We start from the raw sequence: 21,753 nt of genomic DNA, 5'->3' as shown, positions 1-21,753 counted from the left end.
TTAACCTCAAGATTATTAATTAGTGTTTCCCTACTGGCAAGAACCAAGTCAAGGAGGTTATTTCCTCTAGTTGGCTCTGTCACAAACTGTTTTAAAAAACAATCCTGGATCGTATCAAGAAAGTCACCTGACTCTAAATTTTCTGTCAAATTGCTCCAGTCAATCTGTCTATAGTTGAAATCTCCCATTAGCACAACATTTTCGTATGTAGATGCCTTACGAATTTCGTCCCATAGAAGTTTACTGCACTCCCTTTCAAGATTTGGGGCCCTGTAAATCACACCCAAAATTAGTTTTTCTCGACCCTCGAGAAGCTGTAACCAAACAGATTCAATGGCTGACGCTTCTACTTTTATATCTTGTCTAACACAACAATTTAAATTGTCTCTGACATACATCGCTACTCCACCACCCTTCCTGTTGACCCTGTCAGTGTGGAATAATTTATAGCCTTGTATGTGACATTCAGAGGGCATCTCTCTATCTTTCAGATTGAGCCAGGTCTCTGTTATAGCAATAATATCTATGTTTCCTGCACTTGCAATTAATCTTAGCTCATCTATCTTATTTCTTACACTCCTGCTATTAGTATAGTAAACCTTAAGGGAGCTAGTCCCTTGCTGTCCTCTGCTGTCCCCATTTGTTTGCTGACCTGATCTATTGTCTTTATTTATAACTTCATGCTGAATGCCTTTTATACATTTACTGATTCCAACCCTAGTGTTGCAACCTGCTTGTTTCCCACACACACCCATACCTCTATCTTCTATCAGTTTAAAATCATAGGCATTTCACCAATGGCCTTCTCAATTGAGTTTGCAAGTGCTACCACCCCAGCCCCAGAGAGATGTACCCCATCCCTTGCATACATATCATGTTTGCCATAAAAGTTGTTCCAGTTGTCAATGAATGGGATTGCAAGTTCCTTGCAGTATCTGTCTAGCCAGCAATTTACACCAATTGCCCTAGACAACCATTCATTTCCTACTCCCCTTCTAGGCAAGATGCTACATATGATTGGGATCCCTCCCTTAGACTTAATGAAATCTATAGCTGACCTGTACTTACCTAGCAGCTCTTCTCTCCTACCCTTTCCAATATCATTTCCACCAGCACTGAGACAAATAATGGGCTTGTTCCCATTACCTGACATGATATTATCCAGCCTGTTAACTATGTCCCCAACACCAGCTCCAGGGAAGCACACACTATCTCTCATCTTCTTATTCCTATTACAAAAAGCACGGTCAATATATCTTACCTGAGAGTCACCAACCACAAGAATGCGCTTACCTCTGTTAGCAGGGGCAGTAGTACCCTTACCTTCACTGGCCACTAAAGTACATTCATCCTGAAGAACAGAGAAGCAATTTTCTACCTTCAGATCTTCACTCTTAACTTTCCTTATTCTGATTCTCCTCCCATTACTGGTTACCACTCGCCACTTGTAGCAGGTGCTGGACTGCACCTCACTGCTGGTAGCCGTTGCTACCTCCCCACCTACAGCCTCCTCACAGCGAGAGACAGACTGCACCTCACTGCTAGAAGCCTCATTTCCCACAACTCCAGCCACCTCACACTCTCTCCCAGACCCATTGAGGTGGACCTTCAGCCTCCTAATCTCCTCCTGGAGAAGCAAGACCTCCTCCTTCAACTCTCCAACCTCAATTTTTAAAACACTGCAGAAGCAAGCCATGCTTTGTAACCGTCCACGCTAATCCCCAAAGCAGCTCGAGCAGTAGAACCACAGAGCAACTCCTTGATTTTAAGCAGACTAGAGTGGTCGCCCGCCGTGTCAAAGCTAAACGCACTTGCTGGCGGGATTATGTTTCTACCATCACTTCGGCTGCCTTTATGAGTGCAGTCTGGAAAAAAAGTATGGAAACTGAGTGGCAAATACTCTCCAACCTGGCTCCCGTTCTTCGGGTTGCCAGTGTCGCTGTAGCAAACCCTCCTGACGTTGCCACAGAAATTGGTAATCATCTCGTCTGTATCTCTCAGGGGCTCCATCTGTACCCCAAGTTTGCCAGAGTTTGAACCCTTAGACTTTTCTTCTAGCAGGGAAGAGTTTTATAATGTGCCTTTTACACTTCTGGAATTGGAGTCAACTCTCTCCGCTTGTCGATCATCGGCAGCTGGGCCTGACGACATTCATATTTGTATGCTCCAGCATTTACATCAGTCAGCGCTTGCTGTCCTCTTATGCCTATTTAATCTTATTTGGTTGCAAGACGTTCTTCCCCAGCTGTGGAAATCTGCCATTGTTCTCCCTTTCTGTAAACCAGGTACTATGGGACACATACCTCCCACTATCATCCCATTGCTCTAACCAGTGCAATTTGCAAGGTGATGGAACGTCTGGTAAATAGACATTTGATGTGGTATTTAGAAACCCACAATAGTCTCTCCACTAGTCAATATGGCTCTCGTAAGGGCCGTTCTACTTTTAACTCCCTTACTTTGCTTAAATATGTATGTTCATCATGCTTTTGCAAATAACCAATTGGTTATCGCCATCTTTTTTGATCTTGAGAAGGCATATGACAACTTGGAGATATAACATCTTGAACCCAGGCCCACCCCATAGGCCTCCGAGACAATTTGCCATTTTTCCTTAGGAACTTCTTATCCAAGAGATATTTCCGTGTTCGGGTTAATAATATGCTTTCCTTGGATTTTGTCCAAGCTGATGGTGTCCCCCAGGGACGTGTCCTGAATGCTACACTTTCTCCTTGCTGTAAATGATCTGGCATCTATTCTTCCATCTAATATTTGGTCATCGCTCTATGTTGATGACTTTCCTATAGCTTGTGCAGGCACTGACTGTTCAATCGTCCCTTCTGCTCCAGCGTACCTATATGGTTCGCGTATCCCAGAATGTGATACTGTCAGGTTTCTTGGAAATCTGACAGTATCACATTCTGGGATACGTTCAAGGAAGTAATGCGAGGTTATCCTGGAAACCCCACATTTCCTCCTTGAAGGCAACTTGTCATAGCCGGCTGAACCTCCTTAAAACCCTCGCTCATCTTTCATGTGTGGCTGATCGTACAACTCTCCTTCGACTATATTCTGCCCTAATTTTATCAAAACTAGATTATGGTGACCAGATGTATTCAGCGGCCTCTCCTGCAACTCTTTCTAGCCTTGATCCCATCCATTATGAGAGATTATGTTTATGCCTTGGTGCTTTTCGCTCTTCACCTGTTGAGAGCCTCTATGTAGAGGCGAATATTCCATCCTTGACCGATCGCCATGATGCTCATTGCCTCTCCTATATTGTTTGCTCTCATGACCTCCACAATCCTTCCATATATGTATAGGATAGTAACGGATGTTAGTAGAAGTTCCTTATTTGTTTGTCACCCATTTACTCCATCCCTTTTCTGTTTGTTTACATTTGCTCTTGTCTTCTCTTCAGTTGCCATCTTTCCGTGTTCATGTAGCATCTAACTGTTCCCTTCCCCCTTGGAAAGTTCCGACAGTTTGTGTCTGTTCTTCCCCACTGCCATGTGCAAAAATCCAAATACCTACGATTGCTTCTCGCTCTCTTAATCACTTACTGTCTCGTTCTCATGCCATTGAAGTGTACACCGATGGTTCTAAGCCTGACGGTGTCGGATTTGCAGCAATGTTTCTGGACAGTGTTGTGTGAGGGCGTTTATTAGCCTCGGCTAGCATTTTTACAGCTGAATTGTATGCAATTCTTGTAGCACTTACCCGTATTGCATCTATGCCTGTGTCACCATTTGTTTTAGTTTCAGACTCCCTTAGTGTTTTGCAGGCTATAAGAAAATTTGATTCACCTCATCCCCTAGTTCTTCGTATCCAACTTTGGTTATGCTGTATCTCTAGCAAGCCCAAAGATAGTTTTTTTGCTGGGTCCCCGGTCGTGTTGACATACAGGGCAATGAACAGGCAGACACTGTTGTGCAGTCAGCAGTACATGACCTCCCAGTTTCATTTAGGTGTTCCATTCATAGATTATTTTGTCATTTCTACCCACCTTCACAACCGTTGGCAACAACATTGGTGTGATCTGGTACATAACAAATTACATTCTATTAAACCAAGTACACACATAGGTTTCTGGCCATCTTCTTGTCATCAGTGCCGTGGTTTGGAGAATACACTCTTCCTTCTTTGCATTGGCCATACTTGTTTTACTCATGGATATTTCATGGAGAGACACCCTGTTCCACTCTGTGAGACTTGTCGGGTTCCAGTTTGTTAGCCACATTCTGTTGGACTGTCCACTATCAACAAGCACACAGAATTTACCTCCGACATTGTCACCACTCTAATGTCCCTACTTTATCTTCCCTCCTTGCTGACAGACCCACCTTTGACTCAGACTCTCTCATTGACTGTTTGACAGCAACTGATTTACTTAATAAATTTTGATGATGTTGCCTCTAGCAGTCCTCGCAGCCCTTTCTACCTCTCCCTCTTGCTCCCCAATACCCCTGTATTCTTCCCTGCCCTGCTGTGCTGTATGACCCTTGTAGGTTTAGTGCTTCATTTTTTGTTATAATAATCTGTGTCCACATACTCCTGTTTAATAAACGGCAGAACCTAATCCTTTATTAATACTTTCCACCATCTAAAGAACCCATAGATATGCCCATGACAAATTTTCGCCAGCCTTCTGATGTCTTGGCTGGCTTAGGGTGGCACAGTGTCTACCACTTTAAATTATATTTGAGGGCTGAGGAGAACATAAAGCAGCAATAGAGCAGGAACACAGCCGATAATAGCAGTTAACACTGAAGATGGGCAGACACAGCCTGGGGCACAGTGTCTCACCCATTAGATGTCTCTCTCACACTAGCTCATTACCACAGATTTCTGTGATGAATGGTTTGAAAAACCGACAAGTTGAAGATTGAGACACTTATGTAGCATATGGGAATCTTTATTCAGGAAACGTTTCGCCACACAGTGGCTTCATCAGTCCAATACAAAGAGGAAGGCGTAAGGAGAGGAGGAGAATGAGGTAATCAGTCCCTCAACCTGGAGTCGATGTGCTCAGTCCATCAATCTTGTAGAATGTACATTCTACAAGATTGATGGACTGAACACATCGACTCCAGGTTGAGGGACTGATTACCTCATTCTCCTCCTCTCCTTACGCCTTCCTCTTTGTATTGGACTGATGAAGCCACTGTGTGGCGAAACGTTTCCTGAATAAAGATTCCCATATGCTACGTAAGTGTCTCAATCTTCCACCACAGATTTCGCCACTGAGTCACTGCTGACCACCAAAATCTGCCATTCTCTAACTGCTCATGTAGATGGATTCACAAGACGGAGGAAAGTAGTACAGTGGTACCTCGGGATACAAACTTTTTAATTCCAGAAGGCTGCTCAAGTGCCAGTACCGAACGAATTTGTTCTCATAAGGAATAATGTAAATTAGATTAATCCGTTTCAGACCCCCAAAAATACACTTGCAAAAGCACTTGCATAATTGTTCGAGTTTTGAGCTCTTCGTGTCCCGAGGTACCACTGTACTAGATGATTAAACTGTCATTTATTGTACAGCAACTGAACTGAACTGAACTGAACTGAAGACTCCCAGGTATGACCCAAAAGGGGTGAGAGGAGAAAGTGGGGACAGATGAAGAATAGCTCGGGAGAGGAATGTCTTGAGCTGTAGAAAAAGAGCCAGGGCTGAACCCAGCAGCAGAGTATGGTAAGGAAGATGTAGAAGAGCAGGACACTTGCTGAGTTTGCTGACAATAGATTTGAGTATATCTTAGTACTGGAGAGGTGGGGGGGCAGGCAGGCAGGAGGATCACAAGATAAAGGCAGCTTCAAGATGAAAGATGTGACAGTTGTACAGGAGATAGAGTTGCAGTTGACATGTCCTTGTACTACCTCTCCAGGATTTGAAATGGAATGAACAGGTGACACTCAGGTGATGTTGCATGCCCAATGGCTATATGACTCGCTCAGGGCAAATGACTCGCGATATCATAATGACATTATTGCAAACAAACCATACCACAGGTGGGGCTTGAACCCGTGGGTTCAAGCCCCACCCGTGGTATGGTTTATAAGGGTAAATATTTAGTATTAACATGATACACAAACAGTACCAGTACAACATGACTCATACTACTGACAATTTATTCAGCTGAATGACAGCTTCCTTGTCCTTATATTCTATGTTATATTTTTATTATATCCAGATCTTTGCATTTTCAAGGTTGCTTCCACTTGGTAGGAGATGAAGGAGTGTGTTTAGGTATAGAAACAGTGGTAGATGTAATGGTCACATGGAGAGTGTGGGTGTGGGTGGACAGGGGCTGGCATAGAAGTCTGGAGATAACAGTACAGCCTCCCCTCACTTAATGACTGAGTTCTGTTCCTAAGACCACGTCGGTAAACAAATTCGTCGCTAAGTGAGGAGCATACTATAATGGTAGTGGGTTTGTGTCAACCATCTTTGATATTGTTTTAATGTCATCTTTGCACCATTTATAACATTTCTGGTATAGTAAAAGGACACAAGTGCAACTAATGTGACATTTTATTGTGGCAACGTTTCGCTCTCCAGGAGCTTTATCAAGCCATTACAAACAATACATGGACACAGAGGGTATATAAAGGCTCAGAGTGAGGTGCAATACTAGTGAGGTACCATTTCGATGTTCACTAGTGGTAGAAGTAGTAGTAGTAGTAGTGACAAAAGTAATACAATATGGTAGAGCAATTAATTCGTACATGAGTAAAAGGATATAAAAGCTATTACTTGGGTAACATAAACGTTGCCACAATAAAATGTCACATTAGTTGCACTTGTGTCCTTTTACTTTACATATTGTCGGTAATTCTACCAACTTTATTACATTTCTGGTATATTTTTAAATGTTTATACAGTAGTGTACTGTATATAGTAAAAAAGAGAATAGAGGAAATCAGCTCTAATATACATACATTATTTAAGTATGTATACTGGTCAGAGAGCCCGTCATAAGTTCAAGTCGTTGGTAAATGAGTATGTCGCTAAGTGAGGAGAAGCTGTATTTAATGATTATTTTACTGTTACGTTAATTGTAACCTCTGTTGTAGGCAACTGCCAGAAGTGACAGATTAATGGTTATAAACCCTAGTATTTGATGTAAAGAAGATATATACATGTCTTGCTGAATAGGTAAAATTGGTCAATTAGCAAGAACACGTTTAAAAATGAGTCCTTTCTAAATTTTTTTTATTTATGTTAATGTAAAAATTAATCATTTTTTACCAAAAGAACTTTAGAAAACTTGCCTAACCTTATTATAACAAGCTCAGTTTAATTTAGCCTAATCCAACCAAATATATTTTAGATAAGTTTACAGTAAATTTAATAATAAACACAATGAAATGTATTTTTTTTGTTAGGTTCAGAATGATTTTTACAAAATTATTGCATACTCAAATTTTTGCTTGCCTTATTCAGCAAGAAGAGTGTTGCTGTTTTCATATTCATATAGTTTATCTGGACATGATACATAGTTGTACAAGGAATTTTACCTATTCGGCATGACATACACATGCTTGAATGAGGTAAAAATATACATGAACCTAGATGGAAATCAATTTTATTTGACTTAATTGGACTGTCTTGGTATAAATTATCTGTTGTATTTGTGTGTCTATAATACTTATTATGTATATTTTAATGATAAACATAAACCATAGAAATATATATGACATCTCGTATTAATGAAAATTAAATGCAGTGTATTTCCTAAATCTGAATAGGCTGTAATATAGTATTTTTATGTAGTATGTACAGTATATACATAAAAGAAGTGAGATTACAGTATTTGATCATTTTTTTATTGTACATTGTAATTGTAAATTTAGTTGATAATTCTTAAGTCTTTTTATGTAATAAAACATTAAATTATATACATGTACGTATATAGTATTTTATATTCATCATTTAGCACTGTATGGTATAAATGCACTATTCTAAAATATATTTGATACTCATTTATGTGTTGATGGTATTCATTGCAGAGGTGGTGTGGTGTATGGCTGCTTCCTGCTCCTGGGCCTGGGCACACTGTTACCATGGAACTTTTTCATCACTGCTCAGACGGTAAAAGCATTTTTAGCTTAGAGTACCTTTAATTTTTAAACACTGATCAGTGGCAAATATGAACTCACATTGAGACAATTTGTGCCAATGACTGCCTTCTACAAGTTTTCATCACCATACTGTGAAAATAGCAAGCTGTATGACAAAAGTACAGTATTCGGTCATGTGCATATTTTTGATAACCATCAATGATTTTAATAGCTGGATCAAGTATTTGTTCTCGGGAATTTATATGGCACTAAATTGCCAACAGCCATCTAATGGGACACCCACATTGTTGTACTCATTATTGATGCTAAGAAGTGTTATTTCTCTGTAAGCACTTGAGATGGTAAAATCCCCTGATTGACCTTAATACAGTGGACCCCCGCTTAACGATCACCTCCAAATGCGACCAATTATGTAAGTGTATTTATGTAAGTGCGTTTGTACGTGTATGTTTGGGGGTCTGAAATGGACTAACGTTCTTCACAATATTCCCTATGGGAAAAAATTCGGTCAGTACTGGCACCTGAACATACTTCTGGAATTAAAAAATATCGTTAACCGGGGGTCCACTGTATAGTGGTGAGTTTGACTGATTGGTAAACACCTAGGAAGTAGGTGAAGCTGCTATTTTCTAGGGTGCTTGCCTGACTGAAAACCAAGTAGTACAGTGGTACCTCGGGTTACGAACTTATTTCATTTGAGAAGGCTCTTCGAGTGCCGATACCGAACGAATATATTCCCATATGGAATAATTAAATTAGATTAATCCATTTCAGACCCCCAAAAATACACTTACAAAAGTACTTACAAAAATACACTTACATAATTGTTCGAGTTCGGAGTTGTTTGTATCCCCAGGTACCACTGTATCTGTTTTCATTGTAAATACTGGGGATATTTTTACTCTTTCATTTATATTTCCTCTGCATTATGAGCAGTGGCTTGAATCATGAATATGGTTTGTGGAATGCAAATAATTGGATTTTAACTTTTTTTTCCTCCCTAAAGAAGAGAATTTCTGCAGTATGATGAGAAATTAGAGTACAGTTACAATGATTGCAAGTTATTGTAATAATAGCAATAAATTTATAATTTTGTTATTAGCTTGTGTTGTAATTCTTTCAGTGCTTCATAAATTTGATGAATCTCTCCACATGGTGAGATAATCGTAATTTTTTTTTAAACATATGTATTTTACTTTATACAGTACTTTTTAGACATAATTTACTTCATACTTTAGATATATATTACTTTATACTAAAAGGTGCCATATATATAGGAAGAACAGTATCATTAGTGTGGAAGTAGTACTGGCCTTTCTTTTACTTATTAAAATTTAATTACAGTGTAATTGCCTATTTTAGTGTATGGAGATGGGGACCTGTCTCTTTCCTTTCAGCTGACTCGTATGAATTAACTTTGTCATAATGTTGTAAACAACTTTTTAAATACTGCCCTATCTAAAGGCTATTTTAGAGTTTGTCAGTGTAGAAAAAAAAGTTTTCACCATTTCATTAATATGATGTGCTGGCAGCGTCTTATCAGTGATGACTTGGTCAGTTGTCTCTTTATCTGATGCTTATAACATTTTGCTACATAATGTTGATGCTGGTGAAAAGATCTTGATCAAAGGAATTGAAGCTACCCTCCCTCTTCCTCTGATTAAATCTACATCTCATTCACCAGCACTGTATGACCCTTGTGAGTTTGGCACTCCCCAGTAAATATAGTAATACATCATTCATATGTTGCCATACTTGCTCTGTCTTTAATGACCTTCATTCAGGCACAAGTATTGCCAACAAATAGGCTAGTAACCATGGTTCTCAATATGCCTTTACTCCATTTTAATACTTGCATGTTTGTAATTACTTATTTGTTGCAACAGGAGCAGAGTTATGAGTGAGGTGTCTCATCTTCAGCTATTTATTCATCATACAAGACAATGACATTGAGATAACATGCACAAGAAAATTACATATCACACCACATACTTATGTTTTGATTGTTCATGATGTCATTGTGCTAATGTTCATTTTTATTGGCAGTACTGGGATTTCAAGTTCCGAAATACATCCCACACCAACGAGACGATGTCTGAGCCAACAGAATTGCAAAGGTTATACACACCTATGCAGGTCTGCTTCTCTCAGATACCCAACTTTGTGTTCCTCTTTATCAATGCTCTCTTCAGCCATAAGTAAGTGTTTTCCACAATGCTATCAACAAAGGTAAAGTTGCCTATTCTTAAGTGTAGGGGCTCAAAAGATTTTAAAAGTTACCACACACTATTTTAGGGTTTTTCAAAAATTCACTTATAGACTTAAATGTGATAGATAGCTATATAGTACAACATCTCTCAGCACTATTATTTTTCACTAGTCAGTTATGCTACTGTACTCTAACTAAAAAGTATACTTTGCAGAACAAGCTTTTATTGGGGCAACTTTACAATCTGGTAAGATTTTTATCAAAATATGCAAAATGCACATTCACACCTTTTGGCCAGGTAAGACACTAAACTCGTTTTCATAGACAGGGATTAAGCTACATATGTGGAAACTGCTTTAACTAGTACACTGTACACCATTGAGCAAAAGAAGTACATTTAGCTTAGCTAGAGCGATGGCTTACGTACAAACTACATTTGCATTCTTGGCAATTGTGCTGGCCAGAAACCAGATGACGGTTTAGGAACATTGTCCAGTACATACTGTATACAGTGGTACCGCAGTACTCAAACAGCTCCCAACTCGAACAATTCGGTATTCGAACACTTTGTTCAGTAAAAAAAATCACTCGGTAGTCGACTGTTTGCTCGGCACTCAACCTAACAAACAACATGCCAACTGCTCTTATAAAAGAAATGTGTGCAAAATGGGAGGAAATGCGAAGTTTTCTTGAAAAATATCACCCGGACAAAACTGTAGCAAATCATGTTATAAACCTGCTGAATGACAATGCTATGTCTCACTTCAGAAACATTTTAAAAGGGACCTAGGACAGTGTCGGGGGGGTGTTGCGAAAAAATTTCTAAAAATTAGTTAAGTTTACAGAAAAATAGAGTAAGAATCTGGCAACACTTTGATGCAAGTCTTATGTTTGTCTGGTATTTCTGCAAGGAATTACAGTCATTTCAACATTGCCTTGTGATGACTCGTATCAATATGCACAATATGTCTGAACATGATGTGAATTTTCAGATTTTTTTTATTTTTTAATTATTTCTGTGTATCATTCTAATATATAAAATTCACCAACTGCCATGGTTACAAAGTGGTAGGAACTATAAGAGAGAAAGTGAGGCCACTTGCAGAGCTTAGTGTATGTTGAGCTAGCAACACGCAAGGAAATGGTGCCTCATGGCAACAAAATGGTGTATAATTATGCGAGTATTAACGATAAACTTTATCTACCCAGATGTGCTCATCACAAATGATATTAGATGTAAGAAAAATAACAATAAGTATAATAAAAGACTTCTAAATTAATAGTGTTTGTCATTATATGGAGTGTTTGGCGCACCGGGAATATTGATATGAACATACGATATGGATATAACGCCTACACTTTACCCTCGATTACTAACATTAGAGAAAATGAGTTTATGCAGGTAACACTGATATCTATGGAAAGACCAAAAATAGCACGATTTTCTTGTCTTTTTTTATTGTCTTTCCAAGTAACCACTATGTGCGACTTCATTTTTGCAGGAATGAAGATAAGATAAATTACAGATATGTCTCATATATTGGATGAGCATTGTAAGGTGTATTTTGGGTCTGGAAATGATTAATCTAACACTTATTCTTGGGCAAAAATGTCATACTGAACAGACTACACTCGAGCAGCCTTGGAACAAATTAAGTTTGAGTTCAAGATAGCAGACCTTCTGTCCTTCTACCCAGTTTATACAACGATGATTTCTCTGTCCCCATTTCTTCCTTCATTCCAGAATGCTAGTCTTTTTCAAAACCGGCCAGATCCCACCGAGCATGGTGGCCCAAAAGAAAAACAAAGTTTCCTTAAGAAGTTTTATACAGAAGGGTTCAGCCTTGCTCCTGGCATTTTATGATGTACAAAGCATGGCTTACTGAGGAAGAATTCTGTTCACTTCCACGGAGATAGAGGAAATGAACAAGAACAAGAATAGAAAGAGAATAGAAGAACCAGGTGTTTATATGCTTGATCATCATGTGAGGGACTATGTAAGTGAAGTAGCAAGCACTGAATCTTGCATTTTTATTAAAACCAGCTGTATCCCAACAGTGGGTGGCCCAAAAGAAAAAGCGAAAGTTGATTTGCGTTATGAGACGAATAAGAACCAGCAATCCATCATCAACATTACAGGTTGTTTACTACTTGGCATGGTGTAGGCTGCTGCTGTTTGACCATCCACTGACATCTAAAAATGTAAAGTATGCATTTTATTTTATGACTTTATAATTCTTACAGGTTGAAACGTTTGTAAAACCTGCAAAGTGTCTTTCCTTCACCTTGTGATGGATACCACTTGCCTTCATCTTGCAGTGGCATACCAGGCCTCACTTTCAGGGCATACCACTTTCAGCTCACTCTGCAGGGCATACCACTTTCCTTCATCTGTCATGGCATACCACTTTCCTTCATTGTCAGTGGATACCACTTCCTTCATACTTGTCAAGTGCATACACTTTTATTTGTCAGTGATATCACTTCTCCCACTTGTCAGAAAATTCTATCCCAAGGAGTATTTTTTGTTTGGAGGGCAACTTGTAGCAAGGAGTTAGCTAGTGACTTTTTCCTGAACAAATCTGGTTACCCTCCTTCTCCCTTCCAGCACAGATGACCCATTAAATTCAAACAAAGTTTATTCTACTAAAGTTAAATGCTAGTTAGAACTTAAGTTATCTGGTGTTTACATGTGAAAATAATACTACAGAGTGTCACTAGAACACCTAGCATGGCTAGGATTCAGAGACTCTGATTAAATTAAGTTTAAATCATCTAATACATTTGAGGCAAGTGGTATCATGCAGTGACTAAATACTAGCTTTAGAGTTTACAATGAATGCTTGTTTTGGCATATACATAGTTTGTATTGACCTCAAACCAACTAGACTCAGTAAGATTATTTTTGGATTGAGATTGATATTTCGTTTATGTCAATGGGTAGAGTTGTGTAACACCAGGTTATTCGATAATTAGTTGGACAGGTGTATCAGAGATAAGATGTCTCTGACTGCTAGTTTGGTGAAGAAATGTGTCTGCAGTTTTAGAATTTCAGGTAGGATGTTCCAGATTTTAGGCCTTGATATACATTGAATTGAGGTTTATGAAGGGAATGTCATAGAGATGTATCCGTGTGCCTAGTTCTGTCAACTATCAAGAAAGATTTGGTCAGTTAATATTTGAATAAGGTCCTGTAGATGAGTTGCACAGTAGTAGTGGGATGTACTGAAAGGAGTAAGTTAGATCTATGAAGAGGGGGCAGGGATGGATTTAGTGATTATTCTTATTGTGAGCTGTTGGTATTGCTTTAGGTTTCAGAAGACCCAAGAGATGCAAGTGAGGATGGATATTGTGAATGGTAGTGTGAGAAGGGATTTGAGAGATGATTGAAGATCCCAACGTTTTGGATACTTCTTGGTTGTATGGATATGGGTGCTGAAGTTAGGTTGTTGCGAGGTATGGCTAGAATTTGCCCTCATTATGCCTGGTGAATAGAGTTTGTCATCTTACAGTTATTTGCACTCGCTCGTCAAAGTAATGTAGTAGTTTATCACGTGACTAATGTTGTGTCAAAGTCGACTTTGATCAGCCCTCATAAAATGGTGTGAGGTGCAAGATTATGAGACAGACATATCGTGTCGTCAGCAAAGAGAAGTCTCAGGTGTTGATAGCTTGGAAGATCATTGATGATATGAGGAAGACAGGGGACCAAGGACTTCCTGTGGAACTCCAGTATCAAGTGGCTGTGGAGCATTGCTTTAAACATACACTCCCCTCTCCATCCCATCAATCATCACCAGATCTTCAATAAAAGTAAGTGTCATTTAATTGTGCATGCCTTTTTCAGTTTGTGTGTATTAAAATTAACATTTCATGTGGTAAAAAAAATTTTTTTTCATACTTTTGGGCGTCTTGCACGGATTAATTTTATTTCCATTATTTCTTATGGGGAAAATTGATTCGCATAACGATTATTTCGCATAACGATGAGCCCTCTTGCACGGATTAAAATCGTTAACCGGGGGTCCACTGTACTTGATATGAACATACGATATGATATAACCGTCCTCACACTTGTACCTCTGATTACTAACATTAGAGAAAATGGAGTTTATGACAGGGGTAACACTGATATCCTATGGAAAGACTAAAAAATAGCACGATTTTCTTTTTTTTTTTTTTTTTTGTTTTTTTTTTTACAATTAACCAGCTATGTGCGTGAAATTTATTTTTGAGGGGAATGAAGATAAGATAAATTACAGTATAGCTGGTCCTCATAATATTGGATGAGCATTGTAAGGAGTGTATTTTTGGGGGTCTGAAATGGATTAATCTAACTTACATTATTCCTTATGGGAAAAATTTGTTCGATACTCGAACAGATCAGCACTCGAGCAGCCTTTTGGAACAAATTAAGTTTGAGTTCCAAGATACTGCTGTACCTCTCTGTCCTCTTCCTACCCAGGATTTATCACACCGATGATTTCTCTTGTCCCCATTTCTTCCTTCATTCCCAAGAATGTATGTCTTTCTTTCAACGCACCGGCCGTATCCCACCGAGGCAGGGTGGCCCAAAAAGAAAAACAAAAGTTTCTCTTTTTAAATTTAGTAATTTATACAGGAGAAGGGGTTACTAGCCCCTTGCTCCTGGCATTTTAGTCGTATTGTACAACACGCATGGCTTACGGAGGAAGAATTCTGTTCCACTTCCCCACGGAGATAAGAGGAAATGAACAAGAACAAGAACTAGAAAGAGAATAGAAGAAAACCCAGAGGGGTGTGTATATATATGCTTGTACATGCATGTGTAGTGTGACCTAAGTGTAAGTAGAAGTAGCAAGACGTACCTGAAATCTTGCACATTTCTTTCTTTCAACATACCAGCTGTATCCCACCGAGGCGGGGTGGCCCAAAAAGAAAAACGAAAGTTATTTTGCACGTTTATGAGACAAAAAAAGGACACCAGCAATCCTACCATCATGTACAACAATTACAGGCTTTCGTTTTACACTCACTTGGCAAAATGGTAGTACCTCCCTGGGCGGCTGCTGTTTACCATCCTACTACAGTACCTACAAGAATGTATATATGTATGCATTTTGCATTTTTTTATGACTTTATAATTCTCTTACCAGGTTGAAACAGTTTCAGTAAAAACTTGCTCTGCAAAGTGTGTCTTTCCTTCACTCTTGTCAGTGGCATACCACTTTCCTTCACTCTTGTCAGTGGCATACCACTTTCCTTCACTCTTGTCAGTGGCATACCACTTTCCTTCACTCTTGTCAGTGGCATACCACTTTCCTTCACTCTTGTCAGTGGCATACCACTTTCCTTCACTCTTGTCAGTGGCATACCACTTTCCTTCACTCTTGTCAGTGGCATACCACTTTCCTTCACTCTTGTCAGTGGCATACCACTTTCCTTCACTTTTGTCAGAACATATTCTATACCCAAAGAGCAGCCGTTTTTTTTTTTTTTTTTTCGTAAGAGCCCTTTATGCAAGGAGTTGGAGCTAGTGACTTTTTCCTTGGAACAAATCTGATTACCCCTTCCTCTCTCCCTTTCCTAAAGCACAGTATGACCCACTTGATTCAAATTCAAATTCAAAGTTTATTCTCTATAAGGATTACAATGCTGAGTTTACAGAATTTGGTTATTGTGTGGTTTACATGTAGTAAAATAATAATTACAGAGTGTACCACTAGAACACCTAGCATGGCTAGGCATTTCGGGCAGACTTAGATTAAATCTAAGTTTAAAATATTACAAAATTATGAGGTAAGTTGGTATTATGGCTAAGTGACTAAATACTAGTTTGTGAGTTTAGCAATGTGAATGCTTTTGTTTTGGCACTATACATAGTTTCAGTATTGGAGTATCACAGGCCAACTTATGACTAGTTAAGATTCATTATTTTGAGATTGAGATTGATATTTCTGTTTATGGTCAAATGGGTGAGTGAGTGTAAGTGTGAACCACCAGGTGGTATTCGTATAATTAGTTGACAGGGTGTATCAGGGAGATAAGATGTTTTCTGATTGTAGTTTTGAAGGTGATGAATGTGTCTGCAGTTTTAGAATTTTCAGGTAGGATGTTCCAGATTTTAGGGCCTTTGATATACATTGAATTTTTGTAAAGGTTTAGTCGGACACGGGGAATGTCATAGAGATGTTTGTGTCTGGTGTTGTGCCTGTGGGTTCTGTCACAACTATCAAGAAAGCATTTTAGGTCAAGGTTAATATTTGAATTTAAGGTCCTGTAGATGTAGATTGCACAGTAGTAAGTGTGGATGTACTGAACAGGGAGTAAGTTTAGATCTATGAAGAGTGGGGGGGGGGGGTGTTGCCAGGGATGGGATTTAGTGATTATTCTTATTGTGGCTTTTTGTTGGGTTATTATTGGCTTTAGGTGTGTTGCTGCAGAAGAACCCCAAGCGCAGATAGCATAGGTGAGGTATGGATATATAAGTGAATGGTATAGTGTGAGAAGGGCATTTTGCGGCACGTAGTATCGTATCTTGGAGAGGATCCCAACCGTTTTGGATACTTTTTTGGTTGTGTTGGATATGGGTGCTGAAGTTCAGGTTGTTGTCGAGGTATAGGCCTAGGAATTTGCCCTCATTATGCCTGGCAATTAGAGTGTTGTCGATCTTAATGTTAATTTGCGCATCTCCTGCTCTGTTACCAAACATAATGTAGTAGGTTTTGTCAGCGTTAAGCGTAAGTTTGTTGGCTGTCATCCAAGTCGATATTTTGATCAGCTCCTCATTAACAATGGTGTTGAGGGTGGCAAGATTAGGGTGAGAGATGACATAAGTCGTGTCGTCAGCAAAGAGAATGGGGTTCAGGTGTTGAGATACGTTTGGAAGATCATTGATGTATATGAGGAAGAGCAGGGGACCAAGGACACTTCCCTGTGGAACTCCAGTATCAAGTGGCTGTGTTGTTGATGCTGTGTCTTTAATGGTGACATACTGATACCTATTAATAAGGTAAGATTTGAAATATGCAAGCGCATGGCCTCATATACCATAATGGTCAAGTTTGTGGAGTAGGATGTAGTGGATTATTGGTTCCCCATAAATGGAGTAATAATATATTAAAAAATCTTGTTACTTTGTGTGAATGGTCAAGAAAATCTTTAACAGATACAGTGTACTGTATTTCATTGGACATTAACTATTTTTTTTTTTTAATGTGTGGCCAGGCTCCCACAGCGACTGAGGCTTCTAGTATCGCTAACTTTGATGATCATACTCTTCGCCTTGACCACGATACTCACCCAGATCAACACAGATGATTGGCAGAAGGGCTTCTTTATATTAACTATCCTCATCATCATTCTTATCAACAGTGAGTGGGTGCCACACAAGATTTTTTTTAGTAAGATTATGGCTACTGTGTATTAAAAATTTGTATTATCATTTTATAGTGTTCACTTATGTTTCTTTGAAGTGTCACATAGAATGTATTAATAACTAAAATAAGTATTAAAATTGCAGTATTTGAATTAAAAAGAATGAAATAAAAGCTCAATTTCTAGTTAAATTCATGTATACAAAAGTGGTTAAATCACTTTGGACAAAAAAATGAAACATAGGTAAAAAGAAATCTGTTGATTTTGGCTTGAGTTAGAAACCCTCTTTAGTAGGTCTAGATTTTGGCCTCTTGAGTCCAACATATACAAATATCTTTAATCTGTGCTTCAGTTTTCCTTCCAAGTCGTTTCTCACTTAATATCATTTAATGTTTAACACCTTAATCCCAGAATCTTTCTTACAATATCCTTTATAGGTTCAGGTGCAATCTTCCAATGTGGCTTATTTGGTGTAGCAGGCATGTTTCCTGAGAAATACATGACTGCTGTAGTGGCTGGGCAAGCTCTAGGAGGTGTATTTGCCTCTGGGGCACGTATTGTCTCCCTCTCAGTGGGAGCAAAGGATGAAAATGCTGCATTTATATACTTCATGATTGCTGTTGTTGTAATGATCCTCACACTTACTGCCTACCTCTATATGTCCAAAACTGTGAGTAAATAATATCTATTTTTTCAGTTTCCACCTTAGTAATTTTATGGAAAAAGCACATGTATTAATGTTGCCAGTATGGTGTTTTTTTTTTTTTTCAATGAACTAGCCATATCCCATTGAGGCGTGGTGACATATAAAGAAAAATAAAAGTTTTTCTTATGAAATTTAGTAATTTATAAAGGAGAAGGGGTTACGAGCCCCTTGCTCCCGGCATTTTAATTGCCTCTTACGATACGCATGGCACACAGAGGAAGAATTCTTTTTCCACTTCCTCATGTAGTTATAAAGATATTATTCTTTTAAAAGAAGTAGTACTTTTAAGCCACATCTAGTGTTCACTTCATCTTATAATCAAACAAGTTATGTAAATTTATTGATCACTCTTCCTTCTAGTTTCTCTTGTTAGAACTTAGCTGTCCAGCATTGTAAATATTAGTTTTTTTTTATCTTTCTTCCACCATATTTTTTAGTCTAATATTCCTACATGTTTTGTTCCTTTCTTGAGACTTGCCTTGCATGCTTCAGCTTATTTTCTATGTTGTTATTTTCATTCTGACTACTTTTGCTGTACTTCTTGCTGCTCACACTGTTGCTGTTGACTGCTCATCTTTATACAGTTCATATTGTAACATATTACACTAGAAGTTTGGTTTTCCTCTAATTTTCAACTTATATTGTGCTTTTGGATTCCCAGTCTAAATATTACAAATTTTGTTTATCTAGCTATCTACATTTTCGTTTGTGTTTTGTGAACTGCATAATGCTCAACCTCATTCAAAATATTTTCACCAATATTAACTTTCAAATTTGAGTACTCAGCAATGGTGCTGGTGAAGGGTACTTGGTTCAAAGAATTGGAACTAGCCTTCCATAACTTAGATGTGATTCCCTTCCATTTCCCAGGCATTGTATGATCCCTACTGGCTTATTGCTTTCCTGTGGATACAATAATGATAATTTTCCAACGTTGCTCCTGTTTCTTCATAAAACCCATTATTTAATGAATAAAGTACTAAACCTATTACAGTGCTTCTGTTTTTATTGAGACTTCATTATATATGTAGAAGCAGTGCTGCTGTTTACAGTTATTGTCTCCAGAGATATACATTACCTGTACGTATATTAAAATATGATTTCCAATACCCTATCTACATTGGTCTTGTTCACGTATTTTTCCTATATGTATTTCCATTATTCTTCATTCAGAACTTACAACTGTTTAGGTGCATATGTAGAGAGCCCCTTGGTATGCAGAGCATTTTTGGGCATATCAGGTCAATTCACTAACACCCAGATACCAGTTTTACTGATAGACGAACATGGACAGCAGGTGTTTTAAGGAAACATATCCTGATGTTTCCACCCATACTGGGGATCGACCCCCCCGATGTCAGTGCATGAGGTGAGTGCGCTAGCAGTTGAGCTACCATCGTAATCGACAATCAGTTGTATCAGGTTAATTTTTAGTCGTGTGATGAACCCCTTTTTTTTTTCAAATGCAGGAATTTTACAACCACTACACCAACTGCCAAGCACCTGAAAAAGATAAGAGTGGGCCTCCTGCTGGCAGGACAGTAGCTGAACAAATAGAGACCTTTAAGGATATATGGCCTATTGGATTGTCAGTATGTGGAGTTTTTGCAGTAACACTTGGAGCATTCCCAGCTCTCTGTGTTAAGATAATTTCACACTCAGAAGATGATAAATGGGCAAGTAAGTATTTTGTTGTCTTTGTTGTGAATTATACAGTATAGTTTGTAAACCTCTTGGTATTGGAAAAACTAAAACTTCACATCATTATTAGACAGGAAATTAGAAATATTATATAGATATTTATGTAGATAAATATTTTTTTTTTTTTTAACAAGTCGGCCGTCTCCCACTGGGGCAGGGTGACCCAAAAAGAAAATACTTTCATCATCATTCAACACTTTCACCTCACTCACACATAATCACTGTTTTTGCAGAGGTGCCCAGAACACAACAGTTTATAAGCATATACGTATAAAGATACACAATACATCCCTCCAAACTGCTAATATCCCGAACCCCTCCTTTAGAGTGCAGGCATTGTACTTCCCATTTCCAAGACTCAAGTCTGGCTATATAAAAACAATCGGTTTCCCTGAATCCCTTCACTAAATATTACCCTGCTCACACTCCAACAGCTCGTCAGGTCCCAAATACCATTCGTCTCCATTCACTCCTAACGAACACGCTCACGCATGCTTGCTGGAAGTCCAAGCCCCTCGCCCACAAAACCTCCTTTACCCCCTCCCTCCAACCCTTTCGAGGATGGCCCCTACCCCGCCTTCCTTCCCCTACAGATTTATACACTCTCCATGTCATTCTACTTTGATCCATTCTCTCTAAATGACCAAACCACCTCAACAACCCCTCTTCAGCCCTCTGACTAATACTTTTATTAACTCCACACCTTCTCCTAATTTCCACACTCCAAATTTTCTGCATAATATTTACACCACACATTGCCCTTAGACAGGACATCTCCACTGCCTCCAACCGCCTCCTCGCTGCAGCATTTACAACCCAAGCTTCACACCCATATAAGAGTGTTGGTACCACTATACTTTCATACATTCCCTTTGCCTCCATAGATAACGTTCTTTGTCTCCACATATACCTCAACGCACCACTCGCCTTTTTTCCCTCATGAATTCTATGATTAACCTCATCCTTCATAAATCCATCCGCTGACATGTCAACTCCCAAATATCTGAAAACATTCACTTCTTCCATACTACTCCTCCCCAATTTGATATCCAATTTTTCTTTATCTAAATCATTTGATACCCTCATCACCTTACTCTTTTCTATGTTCACTTTCAACTTTTTATCTTTACACACACTCCCAAATTCATCCACTAACCTCTGCAATTTCTCTTTAGAATCACCCATAAGCACAGTATCATCAGCAAAAAGTAACTGTGTCACTTCCCATTTTGTATTTGATTCCCCATAATTTAATCCCACCCCTCTCCCAAACACCCTAGCATTTACTTCTTTTACAACCCCATCTATAAATATATTAAACAACCATGGTGACATTAGACATCCCTGTCTAAGACCTACTTTTACCAGGAAGTAGTCTCCCTCTCTTCTATACACCCTAAGCTGAGCCTTACTGTCCTCATAAAAACTCTTTACAGCATTTAGTAACTTACCACTTATTCCATATACTTGTAACATCTGCCACATTGCTTCCCTCCACTCTATCATATGTCTTTCCTAAATCCATAAATGCAATAAAAACTTCCCTACCTTTATCTAAATACTGTTCACATACGTGCTTCAATGTAAACACTTGATCTACACATCCCCTACCCACTCTAGAACCTCCTTGCTCATCCGCAATCCTACATTCTGTCTTACCTCTAATTCTTTCAATAATAACCCTACCATACACTTT

General features: G+C 38.7%; 1 protein-coding gene across 2 annotated transcripts in view; it reads left to right on the top strand.

Annotated features, from left to right (window-relative positions):
- Nucleotides 1–21,753, top strand: part of LOC128684717 (equilibrative nucleoside transporter 1-like) — a 91,641-nt gene that overhangs the window by 56,869 nt on the left and 13,019 nt on the right. For both annotated transcript variants that reach the window (XM_070102355.1, XM_070102350.1), the window contains exons 2-6: nucleotides 8,014–8,095; nucleotides 10,132–10,283; nucleotides 17,501–17,646; nucleotides 18,088–18,320; nucleotides 19,826–20,036. In XM_070102355.1, the coding sequence (XP_069958456.1) occupies nucleotides 8,014–8,095; nucleotides 10,132–10,283; nucleotides 17,501–17,646; nucleotides 18,088–18,320; nucleotides 19,826–20,036 (824 nt within the window). The remainder of the gene's footprint in view (nucleotides 1–8,013; nucleotides 8,096–10,131; nucleotides 10,284–17,500; nucleotides 17,647–18,087; nucleotides 18,321–19,825; nucleotides 20,037–21,753) is intronic.

This window comes from Cherax quadricarinatus, chromosome 5 (assembly GCF_038502225.1).
Source record: "Cherax quadricarinatus isolate ZL_2023a chromosome 5, ASM3850222v1, whole genome shotgun sequence".
NCBI lineage: Eukaryota > Metazoa > Arthropoda > Malacostraca > Decapoda > Parastacidae > Cherax > Cherax quadricarinatus.
This window is presented reverse-complemented; position numbering and strand designations above follow the sequence as displayed.